At 47.8% G+C, this 24,498-nt stretch overlaps 1 protein-coding gene and 1 non-coding gene across 2 annotated transcripts in view; both read right to left on the reverse strand.

Annotated features, from left to right (window-relative positions):
* Positions 1–5,772: 5,772 nt before the first annotated feature.
* The window catches only part of TMEM240 (transmembrane protein 240), a 31,960-nt gene continuing 13,234 nt past the window's right edge, over positions 5,773–24,498 (reverse strand). Inside the window, exons 3-4 of the mRNA XM_033156338.1 lie at positions 9,001–9,209; positions 5,773–6,163 (exon numbers count right to left, since the gene is read on the reverse strand). Of these exons, the coding sequence (XP_033012229.1) occupies positions 6,015–6,163; positions 9,001–9,209 (358 nt within the window). The 3' untranslated portion in view covers positions 5,773–6,014. The remainder of the gene's footprint in view (positions 6,164–9,000; positions 9,210–24,498) is intronic.
* TRNAK-UUU lies at positions 11,057–11,129 on the reverse strand. Its single transcript has one exon. It is a non-coding gene; the product is annotated as a tRNA-Lys (tRNA).

Below are 24,498 nucleotides of genomic sequence, written 5' to 3' on the forward strand. Positions count from 1 at the left end.
CTGCTTCTAAAACCATCCAAGTTGGTGGCCGTCCTGCAGCAGCGAGTTCCATGGTTGAACTATGTGCTGCATGAAGAAGTCCTTTCTTTATCTGACCAGAATCTTCCAACTTGCAGCTTCGCTAGATTTCCACAGGTTTTGTCGTTAGGAGAGAGGGAGAAAAACCTCTCTTCTCACTTTCTCCAAGCCATGGTGCCGGCCTGTTTTAGCTCTAGAGCAGCAATTTTAAGGAGAAAGGTTCGTGGGGATGTTAAGTGAATTTTGTTTCAGAGGAGCAGCAAGCCCTTATCTGACAGAATGCCTGGTTTTAATAAATATTCTAATTGCGTGATGTGATTTATTTTGTAACGTGTTTTATTTTGTCTTATGTCTCTGTCTCTCTTTTTGGGGTTAAAGCCTTCGGCTACACAAATAAACAATATTTTTATTCATACCCTTGCCATACATAATGTTGCAAACTTCTATCGTGCCCTCTCAGTGGCATTTAAAGTGAGATTTAAAATTTCAGCGGTGTGCCATGTGCAACACCAGAAATTTGGCGCAACCCCCCACCTCTCGCCTTCCATTGTTTATCACTGTCACAGTGCCCTCTCGGCTTGGCGCCCAGGACGGGAGAACCAGTCCTGCACCCCTAAATCTGCCTCTGGCCCTCCTTCCCTTGTCTTTTCTCTAAACAGAAGAGCCTCAACTGTTGTAAGGTTTCTTCACAGGAGTTGTTCCACCCCCTTGATATCTGTTTCCCCCTGTCCGAACCTTTTCCAGCTTCCCCCCCCCCCCAAGACGGCTGCTCAGCAAAATACCATCCTTGCCATTGTTCCCTGACAACTATATTCAGTGGGAATCTGTGAAGTAGGCTAAGCTGAGAGATACTGTCTGGCTTGTGAGGTCACCCAATCAGTTTCATAGTTTAGTGGGAGGATTTGAACCCCAGTCCCCCAGGTGACAGTCCCGACACTCTAATCACCACACCACCCTGCTAATAATGTATAAAGAAATATACATATAGGATATCAAGAGACGACACGGAAATGAAGCTTTTATGCAACGGGTCGCATATAATTCTACTCTGAGCAGATGGATCAGAATTAATGGGCATGGCTAACATGGGTCCATTCATTTCAATGGGTCTAACTCTGGCCTGGATACAACCCCAAACCTTTGGAGTAGCCTTCCACATCACACACACACATTCACAAATCCGCTCTCTTGACAGGAACCATCGAATCAAATGAGCCGTCAGATTCATGGGGTTAACTTTGGCAGTAGATTTCTCGTGTTTCGTTTTGTTTTTCCTTTTAATCACAGACATTGCAATCAAACAATAGAGTAATCACAGACATTGTCAATATTTTTTCAGAAGGAGGGTCTGTCCAATTTCCCCCCCTCCCCTCTTATAATTTTTTTTGGGTAACATTTAACAAGGGGGCAGCTTCTCTTTTTTTTCCTTCCAAAACACAAAGCCTGCAACATTTTAAATCATAATAACAATGGTGGGCTTTTCCCCTCCTTTCTTTGCCGTGTCTACTTGAAAGTGAGAAGGATGGAGAATTGGGTTTCTGGCGCGGGGCCCTGATCCTAAACAGATTTCCTTTGTACTGGACGGACCTTACTTCCAAGTAAAGCGGGCGCACGATGTAGATGACGAGAGTTAAATGTGCTTAAACCAGAGCAGCCACCGGGTGTATTTAAAGACCAGGTACTTTGAGGAAATGAGAAGATTTATTTTTTATCAAATGTATCAGCCCGCTAGTCCTGATTAGTGCATCTCTGTCATCCGGGGAAATATGCAAAGAATGAGAGGCTGGACTCTGCAGAAGCAAAACAGCCCAAAGGCAGAGAGACCCATTGGATAATTTTCTTTTAAAAATAAAATAAGAGCAAGCCCCTTCCGCTCTTCCTATTGTGCTGCTTCGATCCTGCGACCTCCCAAAGTCTTTACTAGGTTATTCACCCCCACGCCCAACCACTCAGAAACCAGCCCTGGTCCTACTTCCATGGCAAAGCTCAGATTTCGTACATAAACGCTGCCTCCATCCCTTCGTGGCAAGAGTGTGTAGTACACTTGTTGCTTCGGAGGGCATCTGTATACAACAGCCGTAAGCACAGGCACACAGACCGTACACTCATTGAGCACCACGTGCAAATAACTATGGGTACACAGCTCGTACAATCTGTGTCCACAGATTGTACACAGTTTAGACGTAAGGTACAAATAACCCTCGGGTGGAAAGCCGTCATTGGTGTTTGCCAGGGCACACACGTAAAGCCACTCAGACCAAAGGCTTAAGCACACTCAACTCTGTGTCAGATCAGGGTCTTCCGCTCCCCTACCCCCCTCCCCCAAAAAAACCCAATTCCCCAAATCAGCACAGAGACAACATTCCCCATATTGCCTGGCGAGGATGTTCCTTGTTTTAACACGGGTATTCATCCGCACTAATGCATGCATGCAATTCCGTTTGGATTATTATTGGTTGTTTTCTTTTCTGTATAATTGTAAGCCACCTAGAGTCTATATTTTTAATATATATAAAAAGAAAAATAAGCGGGATACCGTTTGAAATTTAAAAAAATAAACGATTGAAACAGTTGGCTGGTGGACATCCGGTATTAAAAAAGAAAAGAAAAGAAACAGACGACAGATGCAAATGGCTTTGTCTGCATTCAAAGTGGGGGAAGTTTGTGCCTGGCAGGCAGGAATTCAACAGGTGCAGCTGCTTCTGCTTCCTCCTCCCCCCCCAGCAATGATGGATGAGTCAGCACCTGTTTGATATCTGCCTGCCACATAGCTCTTGCAGGTATGGCAGCAACTTTAATGTCTGGCGGTGGAATTTCTGCCTCGTAACAAAGTCCTGTGCCCCTTTATGAGCCAGGGCGGTCAAGAGACTACCCCCTGGTGGGATGAGCCACCTGACACACAAAATGGACCAAGTCTTTTCCCATAAATACGCATTAAAAAAAAAACAAACCACCCACTCTTCATATGAATCCTGGTTGGTGAGTTAATAAACAGGCAGCAATGGAACTGGGACTTATCTCTGCATGCATGAAGATGGCATGGTGCCCACTTCATGCGTCCAAAAGAAGACATGTGGGCATAAAGTGTCAGAGGAACAGCACCATTCCTAAAATCCTCACCAACTCCACCTCTCACCTTCCTCTATAGAGCAGGGAATCGGAAGCCGCCTTGCAATTCAGCAATGGACTGAGGATGCCGGGAGCCCTGTGCCACCAAGGAATGAACAGATCTGTCCATTTCCCCCCTTTCTCCCCGGCTTTGGACACCCAAAGATTTGTATTTTCAGGACCCAACTTTTTCTCTGCAGCCGGAAGCTGTTTTAAACGTGCTTTAAACATTACGTTCCGATTGTTGAAACCCGCCCTGCAGCCTGAGAAGGTGAAGAGCAGGTTGTTACTATTACTATTCTTATTATTTTGAAGAATAATGAGAATTAATAATTTGACTTCCCCCAATTTCTCCTTTTTTCCAAGCCTAAATTCAGTTCACATTTTCCGCTCTTGTTTACATTTACGATTATTATTTTTAAATCCTCATGGAAATCTATGTCTATAAGTCTATCATTTATAAGTCTATAAGTGGCTGGGGAAACCCAGCCAGATGGGCAGGGAATAAATAATAATTTTATTATTATTATTATTAGGTGTTTCCAAAATTCATACGCAATTTCCCCAGAAATTTGCATGCAATTTTCCTTGAAATAATGCATTTTGATGGGTTCTTTGAAAAACAAAACAAAAAAAAACCCCTAAAATATGCATTTTGATGCAGGCTTTCCCCCTAATGAACCCATTTTGCTATGCACATTACTTGGCTGCAGAACTGCATTGCAGAATTTCAGATTTCCGAAAGGCAGCTGTGTCTTGGTTTGCATCCTGTTTTGGGAAGTCCGAATCAGGTAGGTTTGCATTAAAATCCTAAATGAAGCTGATTTCCCGCCCCCCTCCCCCGCCCTTCTCTCTCTCTCTCTCTCTCTCTCTCTCTCTCTCTCATACACCCCTTACACACTTGGTGCCACACATGTCCTTTTGGGTGCATGAAAAGGGCTACGGTCAACTCACGCGACGATGGTTTGTTCCTTCAACCTCATGAAGCCACTGCGGAGTTAAGCCTTGGAGGTAGCTGGTCTTAGAAATGCTACAATAGTTAGAGATGGCAGTCCCTGACTGTCTGGCCCAAGCGTAGTCACAACAGTGCCCATCTCCAGCTCCCGTCAACCTCAGCCGGCATAGCCAATCAGGGATGATGGGAGTTGTAGTCCAGAAACATCTACGCTTGTTGGCTATGCCTAGACGCTGGCCCCATTTCCCATCCAAACAAAAGATTCCAGCCATGGTAAGCCGAGAATCATCATGGTCTAAAACAAGGATGGGGACCCCGTGGCCCTCCAGGTGTTGTCGGGCTGATGGGAGTTGCAGTTGGACAACCTCTGGAGAGCTGCAGGTTTCCCCAACCCTGGCCAAGAAGACCTTCTGAATCCGGCCAGCAAATCTCTACTTAAAATAGGCATGGAAGAACTTTGGGCCCTCCAGGTGTGGCGGAACTGCAACTCCCATCATCCCTAGCTATTGGCCATGCTTGCAAGGGCTGATGGGAGAGTTGAGTGTTCAGCAACATCTGGAGGGCCCAAGGTTCCCCACCCCTGAGTGAAAAAGACAGCGTGTTTGAGATCCTGGAGAGCGGCTGCCAGTCAGTGCAGACAATACTGGGCTGGATGGACAAAGAGCCTGACTTAGTATAAGGCAGCACTCTCCATTCTCAAGTAACGTATTCCAGCATTGTAGGCGGTTGGACTAGATGCCCCCTGGGGGTCTCTTCCAACCCTACAATTCTACGATTCTACATTCACAAGACCAGTCAACACACACACACACACACATAAACAGGGCTCGATGTTTTCACCTTGAGACTGACGGCCGGCTGAACTAGCTCTCATTTCGCTGCCATGCTCCCTGTCATGTGTTCTGGGCGAGTGGTGAAGTTATTACAAACGCCAACAAATGCCATTTGGTAATCGACACGTTTTGAGCTCCTAATGCATTAGCGACGCAACGTTTATCAAGGGATAAATCATTCTCAAGGCAGGGCGATGTGAACAGTTGGCAGAGACACCCAGGGGGGCTGACATGGTCAGAGATAAGCATCAACAGGCCCTCAAACACATTCCACAATTGCCGGTGTCCTCCCGCCTGGCTTCTAACCTGCTTAACATTTTTTCATGGCAAGCCAGCGTTGCTCGGTTCTTCCGAGATCGTAAAAAAATCAGGCAGGGTGAACTACAGATCCCATTAATTTAAGAAACGGAACAAAAATGTAAAAATGGGGGGGAGGGTGTCGTGACACCAAGCTAGCAACTTGTTTCCAAAGGAACCAAGAGTGGGGCGCCGTCTATTGTACGCAACAGAGCTACCGGGAGTTATGAACCTCAAGCCAAATCTGCAATCGGAAACGAGACGCGTTCTGCATCCGGGAAGGGTCTGGGGGGTGGCGGCGGTGGCGGCAGGGCGGGGTGGGGGTGGGTGGGAGGGACATGGACACACTTTAGGCTAAACATTACATCTTCTGTCCAAACTCACCTACAAAGACTTTGAACAACAACAGATTTCCGAAAAAGAAGAAGAAGAAACCCCAAACAAACAAATAAATAACGAACAAAACGCAAAAAGGGTACATCGGCGTTGCAGGACACAACCATCGAGGAGGTTGATGGGCTGCGAAAGTACAATGCAAATTCTCTTTCCGTTTTGTGTCTGTTTTTTGTTTACATATATACAGGAGTCCACCAATAAAATGGTAACCACAGTGCAACGTCCCAGGAGCCTCGCAGCCGGGACAGGATTGGATTGTGCATTCTCTGGGTGTGCCGGGCTGACACACACCGGTAAGGGTAACTAAACGGAAGTCCTTAAAGTGGCGTCCATTGAGGAACAGGCGGGGTCCCTCGACAGACGGCAAAAAGGCCAAGTTCTACAACCTCTCAACAGTCTTGGGTTTCTTAGAGGTGTCTGGGGCTGGGGTGCCCGTTATGGTACAACTTCTGTTTGATGTGCACCATGTTCCCGGTCGGCTCGTCATACTGCCGGTGGTGACGTTTCCTGAACTCCTTGAAGTTACAAAATTTTGGAATCCAAGACCAAGTGGTGTCTGTCAAGAGAAACAGAGAAAGAGAGAGAGAGAGACTTAAGCAAAAGCTTAAAAGGGAAAGGGGCCCCTGACCATCAGGTCCAGTCGTGTCCGACTCTGGGGTTGCGGAGCTCATCTCGCTCTATAGGCCAAGGGAGCCGGCGTTTGTCCGCAGACAGCTTCCGGGTCATGTGGCTAGCATGACAAAGCCACTTCAGGTGAACCAGAGCAGCGCACGGAAACACCATTTACCTTCCCGCTGGAGCGGTCCCTATTTATCTACTTGCACTTTGACGTGCTTTCGAACTGCTAGGTGGGCAGGAGCTGGGACTGAGCAACAGGAGCTCACCCCGTGGCAGGGATTCGAACTGCTGACCTTCTGATCAGCAAGCCCTAGACCCTGTGGTTTAACCCACAGCGCCACCTGGTTCCCTTAAGCAAAAGCTTAGCCATGCTTAAAAACCCAGCCCACAATTGTTAAATTTGGTGGTAGACTTTGGGAAGCATTTCTTGCTTATGACTACTTTTGCTAAGTTTGTAATAGGGGCTTTTACCCCCCAAGCCGGAACTATTATTACTACTACTACTACTACTACTACTTACTTATACCCCACCCATCTGGCCGGGCCTCCCCAACAACTCTGGGAGGCTTCCAACAGAATATTAAAAACATGATAAAACATCAAACATTAAAAACTTCCCTAAACAGGGCTGTACTCAGAAAAGAGTTAAGAAATCCCTTGCTGATATACACCAAATTATCAACTGATCTTCCAATAGATCCCAATCTATGACTTACCTATCAAGATTTATGGAGTTTTGGGCTTTGAAACTCTCCTTTAATTTATATGCAAATTTAATCAATTAGCTCAAGTTAATTCCTATGATTAGTTAAGATTAATTTAATCAGGCAGCCATCCTACTTTGAACTAGAGAGTCCCCAAAGAGAGGAAATGCATCTCCAAAAACCAAACCCACAAATTTGCATAAAATTTGCATGGACTAATGTACATGTTTGCATGCTAGACTCTCTCAGTGTAGAACACCAGAGATATGCCCTTGTGGCTGATTTGCTACTGGTCCAAGTTACAGGTGCTACTTATGGGCATAATAAAGCCCTTAACAGCTTGGGACCAGTTTATTTCTGCTTTGCTGCGCTCTTGATGGGGTTATATTCCCTCTGAAGGAGCAGGTACGTAGCTTGCGGGTTCTCCTGGATCCTTTGCTGTCACTTGAGGTTCAGGTGGCCTCAGTGGCACCAAAGCCATCCATCAGCTTCGGCTGTTGGCCCAGCTGCACTCCTCTCTGGGCAGGGATAGCCTAACTTCTGTTGTCTGTGCTCTGGTAACGTCTAGGTTAGACGACTGCGCCGCATTATACATGGGGATGCCTCTGAAGACGGTTCAGAGACTTCAGCTGGTGCAGAATTCGGCAGCCGGGTTGCTCAAGAGAGCCAGTGTGGTGTAGTGGTTAAGAGCGGTAGACTCGTTATCTGGGGAACCGGGTTCGCGTCTCCGCTCTTCCACATGCAGCTGCTGGGTGAACTTGGGCTGGTCACACTTCTCTGAAGTCTCTCAGCCCCACTCACCTCACAGAGTGTTTGTTGTGGGGGAGGAAGGGAAAGGAGAATGTTAGCCGCTTTGAGACTCCTTCGGGTAGTGATAAAGCGGGATATCAAATCCAAACTCAATGTGGCAAGATGGTTTGAGCATATAACGCCAATCCTGGCCCGACTGCACTGGCTGCCAGTAAGTTTCCAGGCCCAATTCAAAGTGCTGGTTTTCACCTTAGACGGCTCAGAACCACAAGCGCTGCCTCTCCCCATACGAGCCGCCCCAGACCCCGAGATCATCTTCTGAGGCACCTTCTCCATGCTCCTCCTCTGCAAGAGGCCTGGAGGGCAGCAACAAGAGAACGGGGCCTTTTCTGTGGTGGCTCCCCATTTGTGGAATGCTCTCCCCAAAGGAGGCTTGCCTGGCGCCTTAATTAATTAGGTTGCAAGAAAATAAGACCTTATAACTTCCAGCTCTTAACTTTCTTTTAGAAATGGGTGGGGCGTTTTTAATGCACCGTTATTTCTTTTCCCACTTTGTTTTAATGTATCTACGTGGTGTTTGCAATGGGGGGGGGGAGTTGTTTGGTTGTAAGCTGCTTTGGGTCGTAAGTTGTTTTGGGGTGCCCTGGGCAAAATAAAGAGGCTAGCAAATTTAATTAATAAATTATTGTTAATTTTATATTTTAAAATCGTTTGCTGTGAAATTGAGTAGTGGTTGCTTTTCATTAAAAGAACCAGACAGGCAGGCAACACAGAGCAGGGTCACATTCTATGATTCTACGCCAAACGTAATTTTACACACTTCTACCATGTTGTCCCTCCCCACCCCCACCACCTGTTCTCTAAATCTAAAAGCCCCAATAACACAAAATATATACTGGGGCCATTAATTTGTTGACTCGTGGTTCAAACACTCAGGGCTGCATCCAGTACAAAGTTCTGCTCACCCACGTGAAATAAATGGACATGAATAACTTTGGCCCGCTAATTTCAACGGGTCAACTCTGAGTAGGGCTTTGTTGGAGAGGAAAACCCTTCGTTTCCGCTGGACATCTTTTAGCTCGGAAGCCAGAAAGGTGACGTTCGCCTGGCTTTTCCCTTCAACATAAGCACATTTTGACGTCCTTGAGGACTAGAAACCTGATCCTCAAAACGGGGACGAAAGCTTGAGGAGCAGAAACGTGAGGTACCTAGAAACCATGAGGAACCTGCTCCCCTTGGGGCACGCGAAAACACCTTCCCTTGACACATCGCCAGCGACAGTGAAACCCCTCCGGCAACAGGCCGGTGACCACTCACTTACCATACCGTCGGCTCGTCCGCCAGGCTCGTACGGCGTAGTGAAGCACTCCATCCATCCACACCAGAAACCAGCTTATGCAGAATCCCAGCAAGAGTCCCAGCATCAGGTCGATTTCCTGCTTGGTGACATTGTCAGTCACAAAGTAGTTCTCCGACGAATCCACCACGGACTGGTCTCCGTCGTAGGGGATGACGTAATGAACATGGTGCCTGTGAGGTTAGGGAGAGAGAGAGAGAGAGAGAGAAAAGGAGGAAAGCATCAAAGGCTGGAGGGCAAAAAAGGAGAACAGATTGATTTGCAGCCATTAGGGATTCCGCCCAGGTCCTCGGCCGGTGCCATCAGGTGGAATCCTTGAGCAGTTGTCTGGGCTCTTGCAGTGAAACAGGGCCCATAGCTGATTGGTAGGATACTGGATCTGGTGGGTCATCGTTTAGAAACATCAACGCTGTTAGGTCCACCCCCTCTGTTGGCCTACCAGCTCCTGTGTCACTGGCCAATACTGCCTCGGATACCTAAACAGAGCTAGCTAAAGGTAAAGGGACCCCTGACCATTAGGTCCAGTCGCGGACGACTCTGGGGTTGCGGCGCTCATCTCGCGTTACTGGCTGAGGGAGCCGGCGTGCAGCTTCCGGGTCACGTGGCCAGCATGACTAAGCCGCTTCTGGCGAACCACAGCAGCGCACGGAAATGCCGTTTACCTTCCCGCCAGAGTGGTACCTATTTATCTACTTGCACTTTGACGTGCTTTCAAACTGCTAGGTTGGCAGGAGCAGGGACCGAGCAACGGGAGCTCACCCCGTCGCAGGGATTCAAACTGCCGACCTTCTGATCGGCAAACCCTAGGCTCTGTGGTTTAACCCACAGCGCCACCCGAATCCCCTACGTCTAAACAGGGCTACTTACATCTAAAACATTATGAAACATTCATAGCTTCTCCTAAAGGATCCTGGGAGCTGTAGTTCATTTAGGGTGCCGGGAAGTGTTAGGAGACCCCTGTTCTCCTCACAGGATTATAATTCCCAGGCTGGTTTAGCCACCAGTCTCTCTTTCCAGGGAAATAAGGCGTTTGTAGTTTTGTGAGGGGGTATGGGGGTCTCCTAACAACAAAGACTCGCTTCGGTCCGTTAATTTCAACAGGTTCGGGATGTGCGTGTGACAGAGAATCTAAATAGTAGCACCCACAACCAACTGAACGACGTGGAGCTGATCCAGCACATTTTCCTGCAGGAAGCATTTCAGTTCAACAAGGCTTTCCCCGGTAAATGTCCAACTGGATGGTGTCCCCTTGGCAGAGCTGGCCACAGGCTTCAAAGTAGTTATCTTTATTTTATTTACTGCATGGCTTAGTTGTGGCATATCTTCCTATACACATGAAAATGTAAAATGCTGTCACGCTGCAGTTCATGTGGCCACCAGAAGGTGGCCGTTGCAACTGCAGCATGCTGAATAGCAGGCAGGCAGGCAAGTACAGGTATTTCGTGTTTTTATCTTGTGTCTTTATGCTGGGTGAAGGGTGGTATACAAATGGAATGAACAAAACCCTCAAACAAAACAAAATAAGGAAGCTCCTCCCTCCCCCCCCCCCCTTTGTGTGTATGTGTATCTCAAAGCCGCCTAGCCAGGTAAAATACAAACAGTGAAACATAATGTACAATACAAATCCATTAAATGGATCCTAGAATCATAGAGTTGGAAGAGACCATGACAGTCATCTAGTCCAACCCCCTGCAATGCAGGAATCTTTTGGCCACGGGTAGGCAACCTAAGGCCCGTGGGCCGGATGCAGCCCAATCGCCTTCTCAATCCAGCCCGCGGATGGTCCAGGAATCAGCGTGTTTTTACATGAGTAGAATGTGTGCTTTTGTTTTAAATGCATCTCTGGGCTATTTGTGGGGCATAGGAATTCGTTCATTCCCCCCACCCGATAGATAGACAGACAGACAGACAGACAGACAGACAGATAGATAGCTAGATAGATAGATAGATATAGTCTGGCCCACCACATGGTCTGAGGGACTGTGAACCATGGCTGAAAAAGTTTGCTGACCCCTGCTTTTGGCCAACGTGGGACTTGAACCCACAACCTTGAAATTAAAAGTCTCATGCTCTACCAACTGAGCTATATGGATTGCTCTATATCATCCAACATATGGGACCCAGGTGGCGCTGTGGGTTAAACCACAGAGTCTAGGGCTTGCTGATCAGAAGGTCAGCGGTTTGAATCCCTGCCACAGGGTGAGCTCCCGTTGCTCGGTCCCAGCTCCTGCCCACCTAACAGTGCAAGTAGATAAATAGGGACCACTCCGGCGGGAAGGTAAACGGCATTTCCGTGCGCTGCTCTGGTTCTCCAGAAGCGGCTTAGTCATGCTGGCCACATGATCCGGAAGCTGTCTGCGGACAAACGCTGGCTCCCTCGGCCTATAGAGCGAGATGAGCGCCGCAACCTCAGAGTTGGACGCGAGTCGCGACTGGACCTGATGGTCAGGGGTCCCTTTACCTTCACCTTTATATCATCCAACAACCTCCCACCCTCTAAAATATGAGCAGTGCAATAGCAGAGGTTTTGCAAGGTTACAGAAGAGGCTGCGATTTGGCAATGGGATGGGAGGGATTTAGGGGGTGGAGCTCATGGGTACCATTAAAGGGACCCTGCCCTTTCCCTCCTACTCAATAATTTGGGCCAAATGGTTCAGGGTGAGGCCGTAGCTCTGGGACAGAGCATCTGCCTTGCACACAGAAGGTCCCAGTTTCAATTCCTAATGGCATCTGCAGGTGCCTTTATCCGAAACCCTGGAGAGCTGCTGCCAGTCCGTGCAGGGAGGCAACATTGTGATCTGACTCAGCACAATCCCTGGCATCTCCAGCTTTGAAAGCCTGGACAGCAGCTGCCAGTCAGTGCAGACAACAACACCAAAGCTGGATGCACCAATCAGCTGACTCCGCATCAGGCGCCCCTTCCTAAATCCCTGCGCCTAAGTGCCTTGTAAACGATGTCCAGAAACGCTCCGCTGAAGCAGCTTCGTCACCTTGCGTCATGTGCCACAGCCGCCTCGACCGCAAACCCCTTTCGGAGGCTCAGACACGGCTGGAAGAAGGCGTGCTGTTTTCTCTCCCCTGCCGCCGACCCTTCCCCAGTTCCCTCTCTGCTGCGCTCCGGACCTCTTCCCTCTGTTCACCCTGACCCAGCCCCTGCTGGGACCACCCTGGCGGCGCACCGCGCTCTGGCAACCGGACAGCCGGGCTGCAACAGAGAAGAAGGACGCTCAGCACCCCGCACATCCCCCTCGGCAACGCAACAGCCCGCATCGAGCCACTGCAGAGTCAAACTTGGTCACTGCAGCAGCAGCAGCAGCGAAAGAGCACATGCATCTCCCGATTCCACTTCCAAGCACAGCGACAGGAAAGCGCTCCCTCGACTCTCGCTCCCTGTTTTGTCAGGGACAGGCGCCGCTCCTCTTTGCGCCCACGTTGGAGAGATGCTGGGGGGGTCCCTTAAAAGAATGAAAAGTGTTTCCGCATCTCCATAGAGCTTCTGTATCAAGTCACAACCTTGCCCAGATGTCAAGAAGTTTAAGTTTGGGTGGAGTGGGTGTGCATATGCAAACCCTCCAAGTCTTCCTGTTTTCCAGGGACAGTCCCAGATCTAGAGAAGCCCTCCTCCCAGTTTCTGATTTGATCCCAGAATGTCCCGCTTTTTCATCGGAGAAATGTCAAAGGGTATGGAGTCATGTAGCCAAAGAGATAAGATATAATAAAAACTTTAGAAGACATCTGAAGGCAGCCCTGTATAGGGAAGGTTTTTTAATGTTTAATGTTTTATTATGTTTTTTATATATGTTGGAAGAATGGGCAGATGGGCAGGGTATAAATAATAAAATTATTATTATTATTATTATTATTATTATTATTATTATTATTATTATTATTATTATTATAGTATTGAATAGGAAGTCCCTATTTTCATCAGAGAAATGTCAGAGGGTAAGCATTCACCCAGAGGGCTCCTCCAGATAACCTGTTTCTTGAGCCTTCATCCTAATTTGCACACAAAGCTTACACGGAGGTTATCTGTGCTTATGGTGGTTCGATGTGGGCTTACATCTTCGCTTCTGATCAGCGTCTGTCCTGTAACTTCCTGCTGAAATAATTGTTCTGGCTTATTTCTCATTGTAAGAACCTAAAAAAAGAGCCTGCTGGATCAGACCAGTGGCCCATCTTGTCCAGCATCCTGTTCTCACAGCAGTGGCAGACTTTCGGCTCTCAAATTTCAGCGGCGCCTTGCGCTGCGCTAAAATCCTGTGCCCCCTGCCTCTCTTGCTCGGCACCCAATGCATCCAAACCAGTCATGCCACCCTAAACTGCCTTTGCTCACAGTGGCCAACCAGATGCTCTCCAGCAACTAATAGTCAGAGGCAAGCTTCCTCTTCTGGTGGAGACCGAGCATATCCACTGGGGCTCACTGATAGCCTTGTCCTCCATGAACCTGCCTAATACTCTTCTAAAGCCATCCAAGAATAAGAATGAGGCCTGGTAGCAGTGGCGTAGCATGGGTTGTCAGTACCCGGGGCCATGCAGAGGGAGGGAAATGGGCAGAGTACGCACGTGCATTCAACTGCCTAACAGTGTCTGTGGCACCCAGGAGATCGCAGCCGCAGAGATAAGAAAAGAAGAGTCGTTCCATTATCTGGAGAGGTCACTTCCTGGTTTGCATGGAGAAGCTGTTTTCAACGGAGCCCAGCAACGGAAGCATGCAGCTGTATTGAAAGTTTGCGCCCCCAAAGAATATTGCGCCCAGGGCCCCACCAATACATTATGCCACTGCCTGTCAGATCTAGCCAATGGCCCACCTAGTCCAGCTTCTTATTCTCACAGCGGTCAACCCAGATGCCTGTGGGAAACCTACAAACAGGATCGAAGCACAAGAGCATTCTTCCTCCTTGTGGTTTCCAGCAACTGGTATTCAGAAGTATTACTGTGGAGGCAGAGCCTGGCCATCGTGGCTTGTAGCCCTTGATAGCTTTGTCCTCCGCGAATTTGTCTCTCCCTCTTTTGAAGGCACCTAGGTTGGTGGCTGTCGCTGCTTCTTGTGGGAGAGAGTTCCATAGTTTAACAATGCGCTTTTGCCATGCTGCAATGCAAGAGTGCTCCCCTGGATGGCAATCACGCAGTTATACGGAGGAAGCATCGCAGAACAAGTAGTAGAGCAGAACAGTGTGTGGACAGTCCTGAACAAATCTGCAGCTAATAGGCTATTATCGGGGGCAATGGCATGTTGCAGAATACGCCCACATTAAAAACCCCAGAACTGGAAAGACCCTATGCCTGCTCCTTATCTAGCCTTCTTTCTGATTTGCTTGCAGGGCATGTAGATGTCTTCCTATTAATCAAGCCTTCCTCTCACCCTTTCCCCCATAGAATCATAGAATTGTGGAGTTGCGTGGGACCCCGCAGGTCATCTATTCTAACCCCCTGCGATGCGCTTTCCTAACCGCATAAAGCCTGTTTGTTTTTATGTGGATTGATTGCGCCAGAGGGCGCTTTGATCCACTGCAAATCGAGTGAACTTCCATTTCCGCGGTGGCCTCGGCAGTTTGCTCCTCCTAGCCAGGGGCCAGCAAACTTTTCCAGCAGGGGGCCGGTCCACTGTCACTCAGACACTTATGGGGGGGTCAGATTATTTTTTGAAGGGGGGGGAGAGAATGAATTCCTATGCCTCACAAATAACCCAGAGATGCGTTTTAAATAAAAGCACACATTCTACTCATGTAAAAACACCAGGTAGGCCCCACAAATAACCCAGAGATGCGTTTTAAATAAAAGGACACATTCTACTCATGTAAAAACACGCTGGTTCCCAGACTGTCCATTTTGTAGGCATCTTTTTCCAACTGTCCACGGGCCGGATTTAGAAGGCGATTGGGCCATGTCCTAGGCACACATTTGCAGAGACTCTGAACTGCTGGAGGGAAAGGGCAGTGCACTGAGATCTTTGACGCAGAAATACGGAAACATTGCTGGAATGTATTTTGAGGGTCAGCTATTCTATAGCAAAAAGACCAACTCCATTCACTCTGGGATTCGATGTTCTATGAAACCTCTCCCTCTCTCTCTCTCTCTCTCTCTCTCTCTCTCTCTCTCTCTCTCTCTCTTAATAGAAAAAGGGAATTGTCAGGTGAACTAAGGCAACGTCCCCTGCTTCAGAGGCCGGCTCAAGACAGGCAATTGCTGAGTCAATGAACAGAGGCAAGAATGGGGAACCTGTGGCCTTTCTGGTTGCTGCTGGGATTTCAGCTCCCATCAGCCTCAAGCAGCAAAGCCAACAGTCAGGAATGATGGGAGTTGTAGTCCACATGTGGGAGCTTCCCACCCCTGTAATAATGCCCAGGTGGAATAAAGCCTGCTTTTGCAGTGTGGAAATGGAAGTGGGGGGTCTTTGGTGTGGAGCATAACAGATCCAACGTTTTCATTTGTGAAATCAACCTCCAGGCACCTTCCAAAGGGGGGGGGGCACTGCTGGTGTTGCAGTTCAGTTCCAGAACAGCTGCTTTGAATTCAGGTGGTCCCAGGACCACCCCTTTGCCTTCCGAGACCTTAGCAGAACTGCTTGCACATTTTCAAGCATAAGGACTAGATACTTGGGCTTTTTTTCAAAGAAAGAAAGAAAGAAAGAAGAAAGAAAGAAGAAAGAAAGAAAGAAAGAAAGAAAGAAAGAAAGAAAGCTGGGATTCCCAACAACAAGGATAAATACCGTAGGATTCAGAAGGAAGCTGTCTTCTTTCAGTTCAAGCCACTGGCCTATCTAGAACAGTACTGTCCGCACTGACTGGCAGCAGCTCTTCGGGGGTTTTAGGCAGTGGTTTCCCCCAGCCCTAATTGGAGATGCCAGGAATTGAACCTGGGACCTTCTGAATGAGAAGCGGATGCTCTGCCGCTGAGCTACAGCTCTTTCTCTACAGCCTGCCAAACTCCTTGGAGAACCCCCTCATTTCTGATGACCCTCGGCGCCCCTTCCAATTCCATGATTGTACGATTCTATTCACAAGGACTGATTCATTTTGCCCGGGGAGCTATTAATGGAACAAAGACATTGGTGGATGGACAGGGGTGAGGGTGGTGGGAGAGGTACAACCCTGGCTCACACCAAGGGAACCTTATTAGAAGTTTGCCAGCTTGCATTGGCAACCAAATACTTCCTTATGAGCAGGGAGCCCAACTCACAAATTCTCCCAGCCAGTTTCCCATTTGCTTAAATTAGCATCACTCGTGAGAACCGGATCCATTATTACAGGGGGGGGGGGCAAGGGTACTTCTTGCATCTGCAAAGCCTATCCACCCACTAACTTACTGCTCTCTTTGGCATGAGCTGGTGGAGGAAGAACCGCAGCTCAATGGAATGATTGCCTGCTCTACATGCAGAAGGTCCCAGGTTCAATCCCCGACGTCTCCAGGTAGGAGAGACAGACCCCTGCCTGAAACTCTATAGAGAGCCGCTACCAGAGAGTACAGACAACACCGAGCTCAATACACCAATGGCCTGACTCACGATCAGGCAGTTTCCTTCGTTTCCGAGAGCCTTTTGGCGAGCTTTGCAGTGCCTTCCTCATCAGGAACAAGTTCTACTGCGTTTAATCGGGCCTCCTTCCCAGAAAGTGTGTTTCAAATTGCAGTCTTCGTTCCTCCTTTCTACAAATGTACTCGGAGCAACATTAGATCTCCACAGCACGCGGCGCTTTAACCGGTGATATTAAAAACACAAGTCCTTGCTCCGAGGAGCTGAGAAACTCAGAGGAAATCAGCTTCCAAGGCAGCCTTTCCAAACCCAACGCACAGAAACTGCCACAGACATCACACAGGTTCCAAGTACAAGCGCCAATCTCCCCACTTGTGATTCCCAACAACTAGTATTCAGAGGCATTTACTGCCTCCGATGCAGGAGAGAGAACGATGACATCAGGGTTAGCAGTCCCCGACTGCCTTCTCCTCCCCAAATGTGATCCCATTTCAGAGCCACCCAGAAGCTTCAAACAGCAAGAAGCTTCTTACACAAGCTTCAGCTAGGTCTATTCTTTTTGTTTAACCCAATGGATTCACAGTTGTTGCCAAACTGATTCCCAGAAAGTTCTATCTGAATATGAAAGTTATCCATCGGCAGAAGCCCGGCTGAAAAACCAAGAGAGGGAATGTCAGCATTTTACTTGGGCTACCCCATCTGGAAAACAAAACAGCTCCATCAAAGATCAAGGAGGTGGCAGGTAGATGCTTATTTGTAAAGCAGAGATTCCTGCATTGCAAGGGGTTGAACCAGATGACCCTCGGGGGTCCCTTCCAACTCTACAATTCTATGATTTTGCATGAAAAGGAATCTTTGGCAAAATGCCACTACCCTGCAGTGGACCATGTTGTAAGAACATTAAAAAACCGTGGGTGATGGATCAGGCCAAAGGCCCACCTGGCAAACCAGATGCCCATATGGGAAGCCCTAAACCAGGACCTGAGAGCAGCAGCAACTCTCCCCACTTGCGACCCCTAGTAACTGAAGTTCAGAAGCATACTGCCTCCGTCAGTGGAAGGAGAACATAGCCATTAGGGATAGTAGCCAATGACAGTCTCATTCCCCGTGAATTTGTCTAGTCCCCTTTTTAATCCATCCAGGCTGACCACATGACACCTACATTGGCTCCCAGTACGTTTACGGGCACAATTCAAAGTGCTGGTGTTGACCTTTAAAGCCCTAAACAGCCTCGGCCCAGTAAACCTGAAGGAGCATCTCCACCCCCATCGTTCAGCCCGGACACTGAGGTCCAGCGCCAAGGGACGTCTGGTGGTTCCCTCACTGCGAGGAGTGAGGTTACAGGGAACCAGGCAAAGGGCCTTCTCGGTAGTGGCGCCCGCCCTGTGGAACACACTTCCATCAGATGTCAAGGAAATAAGCAACTATCCTATTTTTGAAAGACAGCTGAAGGCAGCCCTCTTTAGGGAAGCTTTTAATATCTGATGAATTATTGTGTTTTAATATTTTGCTGGAAGCCATCCAGAGTGGCTGGGGAAACCCAGCCAGATGGGCAGGGTATAAATAAATTATTATTATTATTATTATTATTATTATTATTATTATTACTACTACTACTACTACTACTGCTACTACTACTACTACCATCACAGCCTCCTGGGGCAGTGAGTTCCATAGTTTAACTAAGCACAGTGGGAAGAAGTCCTTCCTTCCATCGGTCCTGAATTGTCCAACATTCAGCTTCGCCAGATGTCCTCCGGTTCTTGAGTTACGAGACAGGGAGAAAAGCTTTTCTCTTTCTGTTCATACGCTTCTGTCATGCCTCCCCTTTTGGCTAAAGTAATTTCCAAAAAGCCCCAAACCTTTTCTCACAGGGGAGTCGCCCCCACCTCCTTAATCACCCTGGTCTTCCTCTTCTGAACCTTTATAATATCCTTTTCCGAGGCAACCAAGTCGTTCAAACGACAAATGCGTCCATTGAAAACAAGGTTGGAAGGGTGGAGCAAAATGCACAATGCAGGAGAAAGCCATCTGGGGAAAGGGGGGGGGGTGGACATCCTCTCTGCCAGCGTCCCAAAAGACGAGGTGAATTAAAAGGCAATAGAAGTTTCCATTGCTTTTTAAAAGGGCCGATCGATGGGATAATTTTCCTAAGTTGATCGCTGCTGATAGCAGCAAAAGCCAGCGCATTAAGACAGGCTGGGCACTGTCCCGCGTTCTCCCTGCGCCAGGCTGCTAACAAGGTCATTGGAAAGACCCCCACAAGGCTGTTCATGCTCCATCGTGTTATGTGGCGATTACACGAATCCATTAGTGGCTGCGCTTATTCGCAAGGGGCTTCCCGGAGTCACCCTGCTTGCACATCTTGTCCTGCCTCTCTCTCTCTCTCTCTCTCTCTCTCTCTCACACACACACACACACACACACACTGGAGAAAAATAGCAATGATAACAATTCCGTAACTGCACATCAGCAGCTCTCCACTGCCAGACAAATCAAGCATCTGTCCTACCCGGAATCGAGTATCCGGTGAGGATTTGGCACGAAACGAACCTCGGTTGCTTTCCCTCCCCAAATAAGTTTCTAGTCCTCGTGGCTTCCAACTTTGGGCCCCTGTATCTTGCTTGCCTGGATGGAGGATGGAGAGGGGTGTGTTCAAGCCTATTGGACAAAGGCAACGGTTGCATGTGTTGCTCCGCCCACTTTTGAGACGGGTGGACCAATGGGAAGGCAGGTGCCTATATCCGCACTCCCCCTTACCCCAGGATCTGACTCTTTTTTCACCATTGAGCCCCCTATTAGCCACCTTGAACTTTTAAGAAAGGCAGGACAGAAGAGTTTTAAAGAAATCAGTGCCCTGTGTGCCCAGCTGACAGCAAGAGGTCGCCATCTTTCCTACCACTTTGAACCAGGGAAAATTCACATCCAAAACTGACTCCATGGCAACTGCCTCTCTCCCCTGTGCAGAAAGATGCCTTATAACAAGCCACTCCATTGGCCCATCAGGACACGCCCCATACTGTCTACACTGACTGGCAGTGTTTCTCTTTGGGGCGCAACCTCCTCCTTTGATGAGGAAGGACTGTAATTCAGTAGTTTGAGCACCTAAGCATAGAGAAGGTCCCAGCATCTCCAAGTAGGTCTGAGAAAGAGGCTCTCTCTGAAACCCTGCAGAGCTGCTGCCAATCTGTGCAGGCAGTACTGAGTTCAATGGCACAATGGTCTGACTCAGTATAGTTACAGGCCACAGGCTGGGAAGTGCCCCTCTCTGAAAGGCATTTATGAAAGGCATTCATTAGTCGATTTCCCAAGGTTTAAGGTGGCTTGAGTTTATCGTTTAAAACAAAACTTAAATAATACAGAAAACACAGATTTAATAGAAACACCCAAATAGACTAACCAGCCAAGCCAAAAGCTAGACAGAAGAGATGTAGGTGGGTTATTGTTTTGATGTTTCATTTTTAATTATTTACTCGTTTTTATCCTGGATTTTGTTCTGCGAGCCGCCCTGAGACCTTAGGACGAAGGGTGGTCTATAAATCGAATCGATAAATGAAAGTCAATAAATAAAATAAAAACTCCCGGAAAGTGACACTGCCAGTCCGTGCAGGCAATACCAAACTCAAGGCACTGATGCTCTGACTTCGCAAAAGGCCGCTTCCTACGTCCCTAGAAGCAGCCGAGCCTTTCACAAACCCGGCAGCGCAACGGATGCCGGCGTTCGTTACTTGCGGCGAACATGCCCCTCCTTGTCACTCTGAGAACAAGATGCTCCCGTCACAGGTGGCTCTGAGGACCAGCAGATTGTTATCGCAGCCACTTTGCCAGATTTCCCCAGGAGCAGGGATCCAAATTTGATATTATTATTTTTCCAGAGTGTGGAAGAATGTGGAGAGAGAGAGAGAGAGAGAGAGAGAGAGAGAGAGAGAGAGAGAGAGAGAAACCACCCAGATCCGCTGGTAGGCCTCTCTCCTGACACTCGGGTGAGCGTAACGCCAGCTGACAACGCAAGATGGGGAAAGCACAAACGGTCTTGAATTCATTAGCTGGGGGAAAGTGTGTCACTCTATTGAGCCGGGCTGGGAAGACAAGAGACGAAATCAGACAAGGCTCCACACACTTCCCTGCTTCTAATTCACTCCCTTGTCATTGCTCCTGCCCACCCTCCGGGTTTGGTCTTTTCTGGTTCTCGGCAAACGTCTTGATGCCGCCCCGAGAGAATATGCAGGCCTCGGCGTGCGGCGCTTGACACAAGGCTAGCCCGGCTGAGCCCAGAGCCAGGCAAAATCCACGCTCCGGCACTGAGCTACAGTATAAGCCCTTAAAAACGGACTGGGGTTCTAGTCCTCATGGTTCCGAATCAAGGGCAAACGTCAATCGTCTGGGAAGATCCTGCCCTCCAACATTCCTCTGACGAAAATAGGGATGTCCTAAATAATAAAAGAAGGCTGATCGCCGAAGAATTGATGCTTTTGAATTATGGTGCTGGAGGAGACTCTTGAGAGTCCCATGGACTGCAAGAAGAGCAAACCTATCCATTCTCAAAGAAATCAGCCCTGAGTGCTCACTAGAAGGACAGATCCTGAAGTTGAGGCTCCAGTATTTTGGCCACCTCATGAGAAGAGAAGACTCCCTAGAAAAGACCCTAATGTTGGGAAAGATGGAGGGCACAAGGAGAAGGGGACGACAGAGGATGAGATGGTTGGATAGTGTTCTCGAGTTTGGCCAAACTGCGAGAGGCAGTGAAGGATAGGCGTGCCTGGCGTGCTCTGGTCCATGGGGTCACGAAGAGTCGGACACGACTGAACGACTGAACAACAACAAAATAATGATAATTATACCCTACCCATTTGACTGGGTTTCCCCATCCACTCTGGGCAGCTTCCAATATATATCAAAACATAATAAAACATCAAACATTTAAAAACTTCCCTAGACAGGCGGTGTTCAAAACTCCCGTTGCTCTAGGCGCATTTTGTGACAAAGAATTTCATTAGCGCGAGCAGTTTTTGAGCTCTGGGCGCCTAAGATTTCAGATTAAAACCGCAGAGTGGAAGGAAAGGTGGAGCTTTTTCTGCCTCCCCACTTCCAGCTACTCTCTGAAGACTAGAGAAGAGACACTCTTTAAGAATGTCAACAGGGTGGGCAGGGGAAAGACTAGACCACGTGAAAAATGAACATAATATTTTAGCTGCATTTCATTCATTTTCAGCTTTGTATTCTTGTTACAGAAAAAGTCATTCCGTTGTTGCGTCCATAATCTTGATTTAAGGTACCGTTTAGCCCCTAGCTTTCATAGCTCAGTTTCTGAAACTGTAGACAAGACTGCCTTCAGATGTCCTCTAAAGGTTGCATAGTTATTTATCACCTTGTCTCAGGGGTTGCATACCTCCATCCCCTACAACATTTCTCCGATGAAAACAGGGACACCCTAAGATTCCGGGATCAAATCAGAAACCGGGACGGCTTCTGTAAATCCGGGACCGTCCCTGGAAAATAGGGACACTCGGAGGGTCTGGAAGAAGCCTGGGACTCAAGCTGCAAATTAAACGCATTATACAAATGTGACACTAGGTGGCGATGGTTAGCTTACGGCAAATTCAATATATATTTTTAAAACTTTTTTTAAAAAAGCATTTTCACAGCGTTGTTTTTTATATATGTGTGTGTCTAGATTCCAGCCTAGTCAGTAATGACTGCTAGCACTTCAGAGGCAGCTCTTCCTGGACAGACTGGAGATTGAACCTGGGATCTTCTGCCTGCCAAGCAGGTACTCCAATCTTGATCTGCGGTCCTTTCCTGGAGACACAGGAGCATAGGAAGCTGCCTTATCCAAGTCCGACCACTGGCCCACTGAACAGCAGTAGCTGTCCAGGGTTGCAAGTCAGGGGCAATCCTTGCTCTCCCGGGAGGTGCCAGGGATTGAACCTTCTGCAGGCATAGCAGGTGTCCTACCACTTGCCTTCTTTAATCCCCCAATCGGCCATGAAGCTCCCTGGTCGACCTTGGGCCAGTCACTGCCTCTCAGCCCAGCCTACCTCGCAGGGCTGTTGTTATACAAATTAAAGAAGGAACGGGAAGAACTTTGGAGGAAACGCAATAAAGAATGAAAGAGCCTGGGAACGGGGGAAGAAACTTCACCAACGTCTAGGCCAGACTTCGCCAACCAGATGTTTTGGACAGACAGTGAAGCCACCAGGCATAGACCCCATCCAAAAATCCGGTATGGAGGCTGCCTAGACCAGGGTTTGTGGAGCTGCCCATCGATTCCATCTCCCCAGCAGGGCTAGGGATTTTCGTTTATTCAACAAAATCTATATACCACGACTGTAAAACAGCAACCACAGCAATTGAACAAACCTCTAAATGGTTTACAAAAGCTTTAGAACCATTGATTAAAATGCCCAGCGAAAACCAAATATTTAGAACGATCCAGAAGATGGCGAAAATGGAGCAGAGATGGAGATAAAACATGTGTCAACCATCCACATGTCTGGACAGACTTCCCTCTAAGTTTCTAATATCTGAATCTTATACTCAGCTCTCCACAACCCACATCTGTTTGCTTTCTGGTGCAATTTTCTCACATTTTTTCGCATGCAGTTCTTGCTCAATATTCATATTGTTGCAAAGCAATTTCCCCTTACATAATGCATAATGAGAAGAGAAGACTCCCTAGAAAAGACCCTGATGTTGGGAAAGATGGAGGGCACAAGGAGAAGGGGACAACAGAGGATGAGATGGTTGGACAGTGTTCTCGAAGCGACTGGCATGAGTTTGGCCAAACTGCGGGAGGCAGTGGAGGATAGGGGTGCCTGGCATGCTCTGGTCCATGGGGTCACAAAGAGTCGGACACGACTGAACGACTGAGCAACAACAACAATGCATGCCCAGATTTAATTTTTACTAATATATGCATTTTTATGCACACTGTATCCTACTAAGATGCAATTTTGGTACACATTCATCAGCTTGACCTGAGTAGCAAACTTCAGAGAAGCACGGATTTCAAAGGTTGGGGCACTTTTGGTCCTTGTATTTTTTTCCAGAAAGTGCATGTAAATTCACCTCTCAATGTGAACTCAGGCAGATTTCTCCCCCACCCCCCACCCCACCCCTAAAACACGGCCAAGGGTCAGGTATGACAGGAGTTGTGGCCTTCTCAATATTGCTGGACTACAACTCCCATTGTCCTCCATCAGTAGTCATGCTGGCTTAGGGCTGATGGGAGTCGGAGTCCACCAACATTCAGAAGGCAATATGACTCTCAACCGACACCTAGACCTCCCCATACAGACTGTGGGAGCCTTCTCCTACAAGGGATGCAAAAGCCACAACGTTGTTTGGTTCTTTCAGGGAGAGATATTCTAAAGGGGTGGGAAATGGAGTGGTTATGAACGGGTCACCGTGTGCCCCAGGTTGCCAACTGATCAAAACAAACCTTGCTAGCTGGGAAAGTAGTCAAGCGAAAACGATGTAAAATTGGCACCTAACTCCTACTAAAATAGCAAAAATGTATAGGACTGCTACAAATATCTATTGGAAGTGTAAAGAGAAGGAAGGCACATTCTACCATATGTGGTGGGCGTGAAAGATGACAAAAGCATATTGGGAAATGATTTATAATGAGTTGAAGAAAATGTTATGTTTTTTTAAAAAACCAGAAGCCTTTTTATTAGGAATTTTAGGTCCAGAAATACCAAAGGAACAGAAAAGACACTTTATGTACACTACGACAGCTGCACGGATGCTGCTGGTCCAGAGATGGAAGGAAGATAATGTACCTACTAAAGAAGAATGGTTAACAAAGATGATGGACTATGCTGAAATGGCAAAAGTGACCGGGAAGATCAGAAACCGAGAAGATGATAAATTTAATAAAGAATGGAGAAAGTTTATAAGTTACTTAAAAGAACATTGTAAACAATTAAAAACAATGGCAGGATTTTAAAAAAAACACTTGCAATGTAACAAGAACTATGGTAAGA

This window comes from Lacerta agilis, chromosome 8, assembly GCF_009819535.1.
Source record: "Lacerta agilis isolate rLacAgi1 chromosome 8, rLacAgi1.pri, whole genome shotgun sequence".
NCBI classification, from domain to species: domain Eukaryota; kingdom Metazoa; phylum Chordata; class Lepidosauria; order Squamata; family Lacertidae; genus Lacerta; species Lacerta agilis.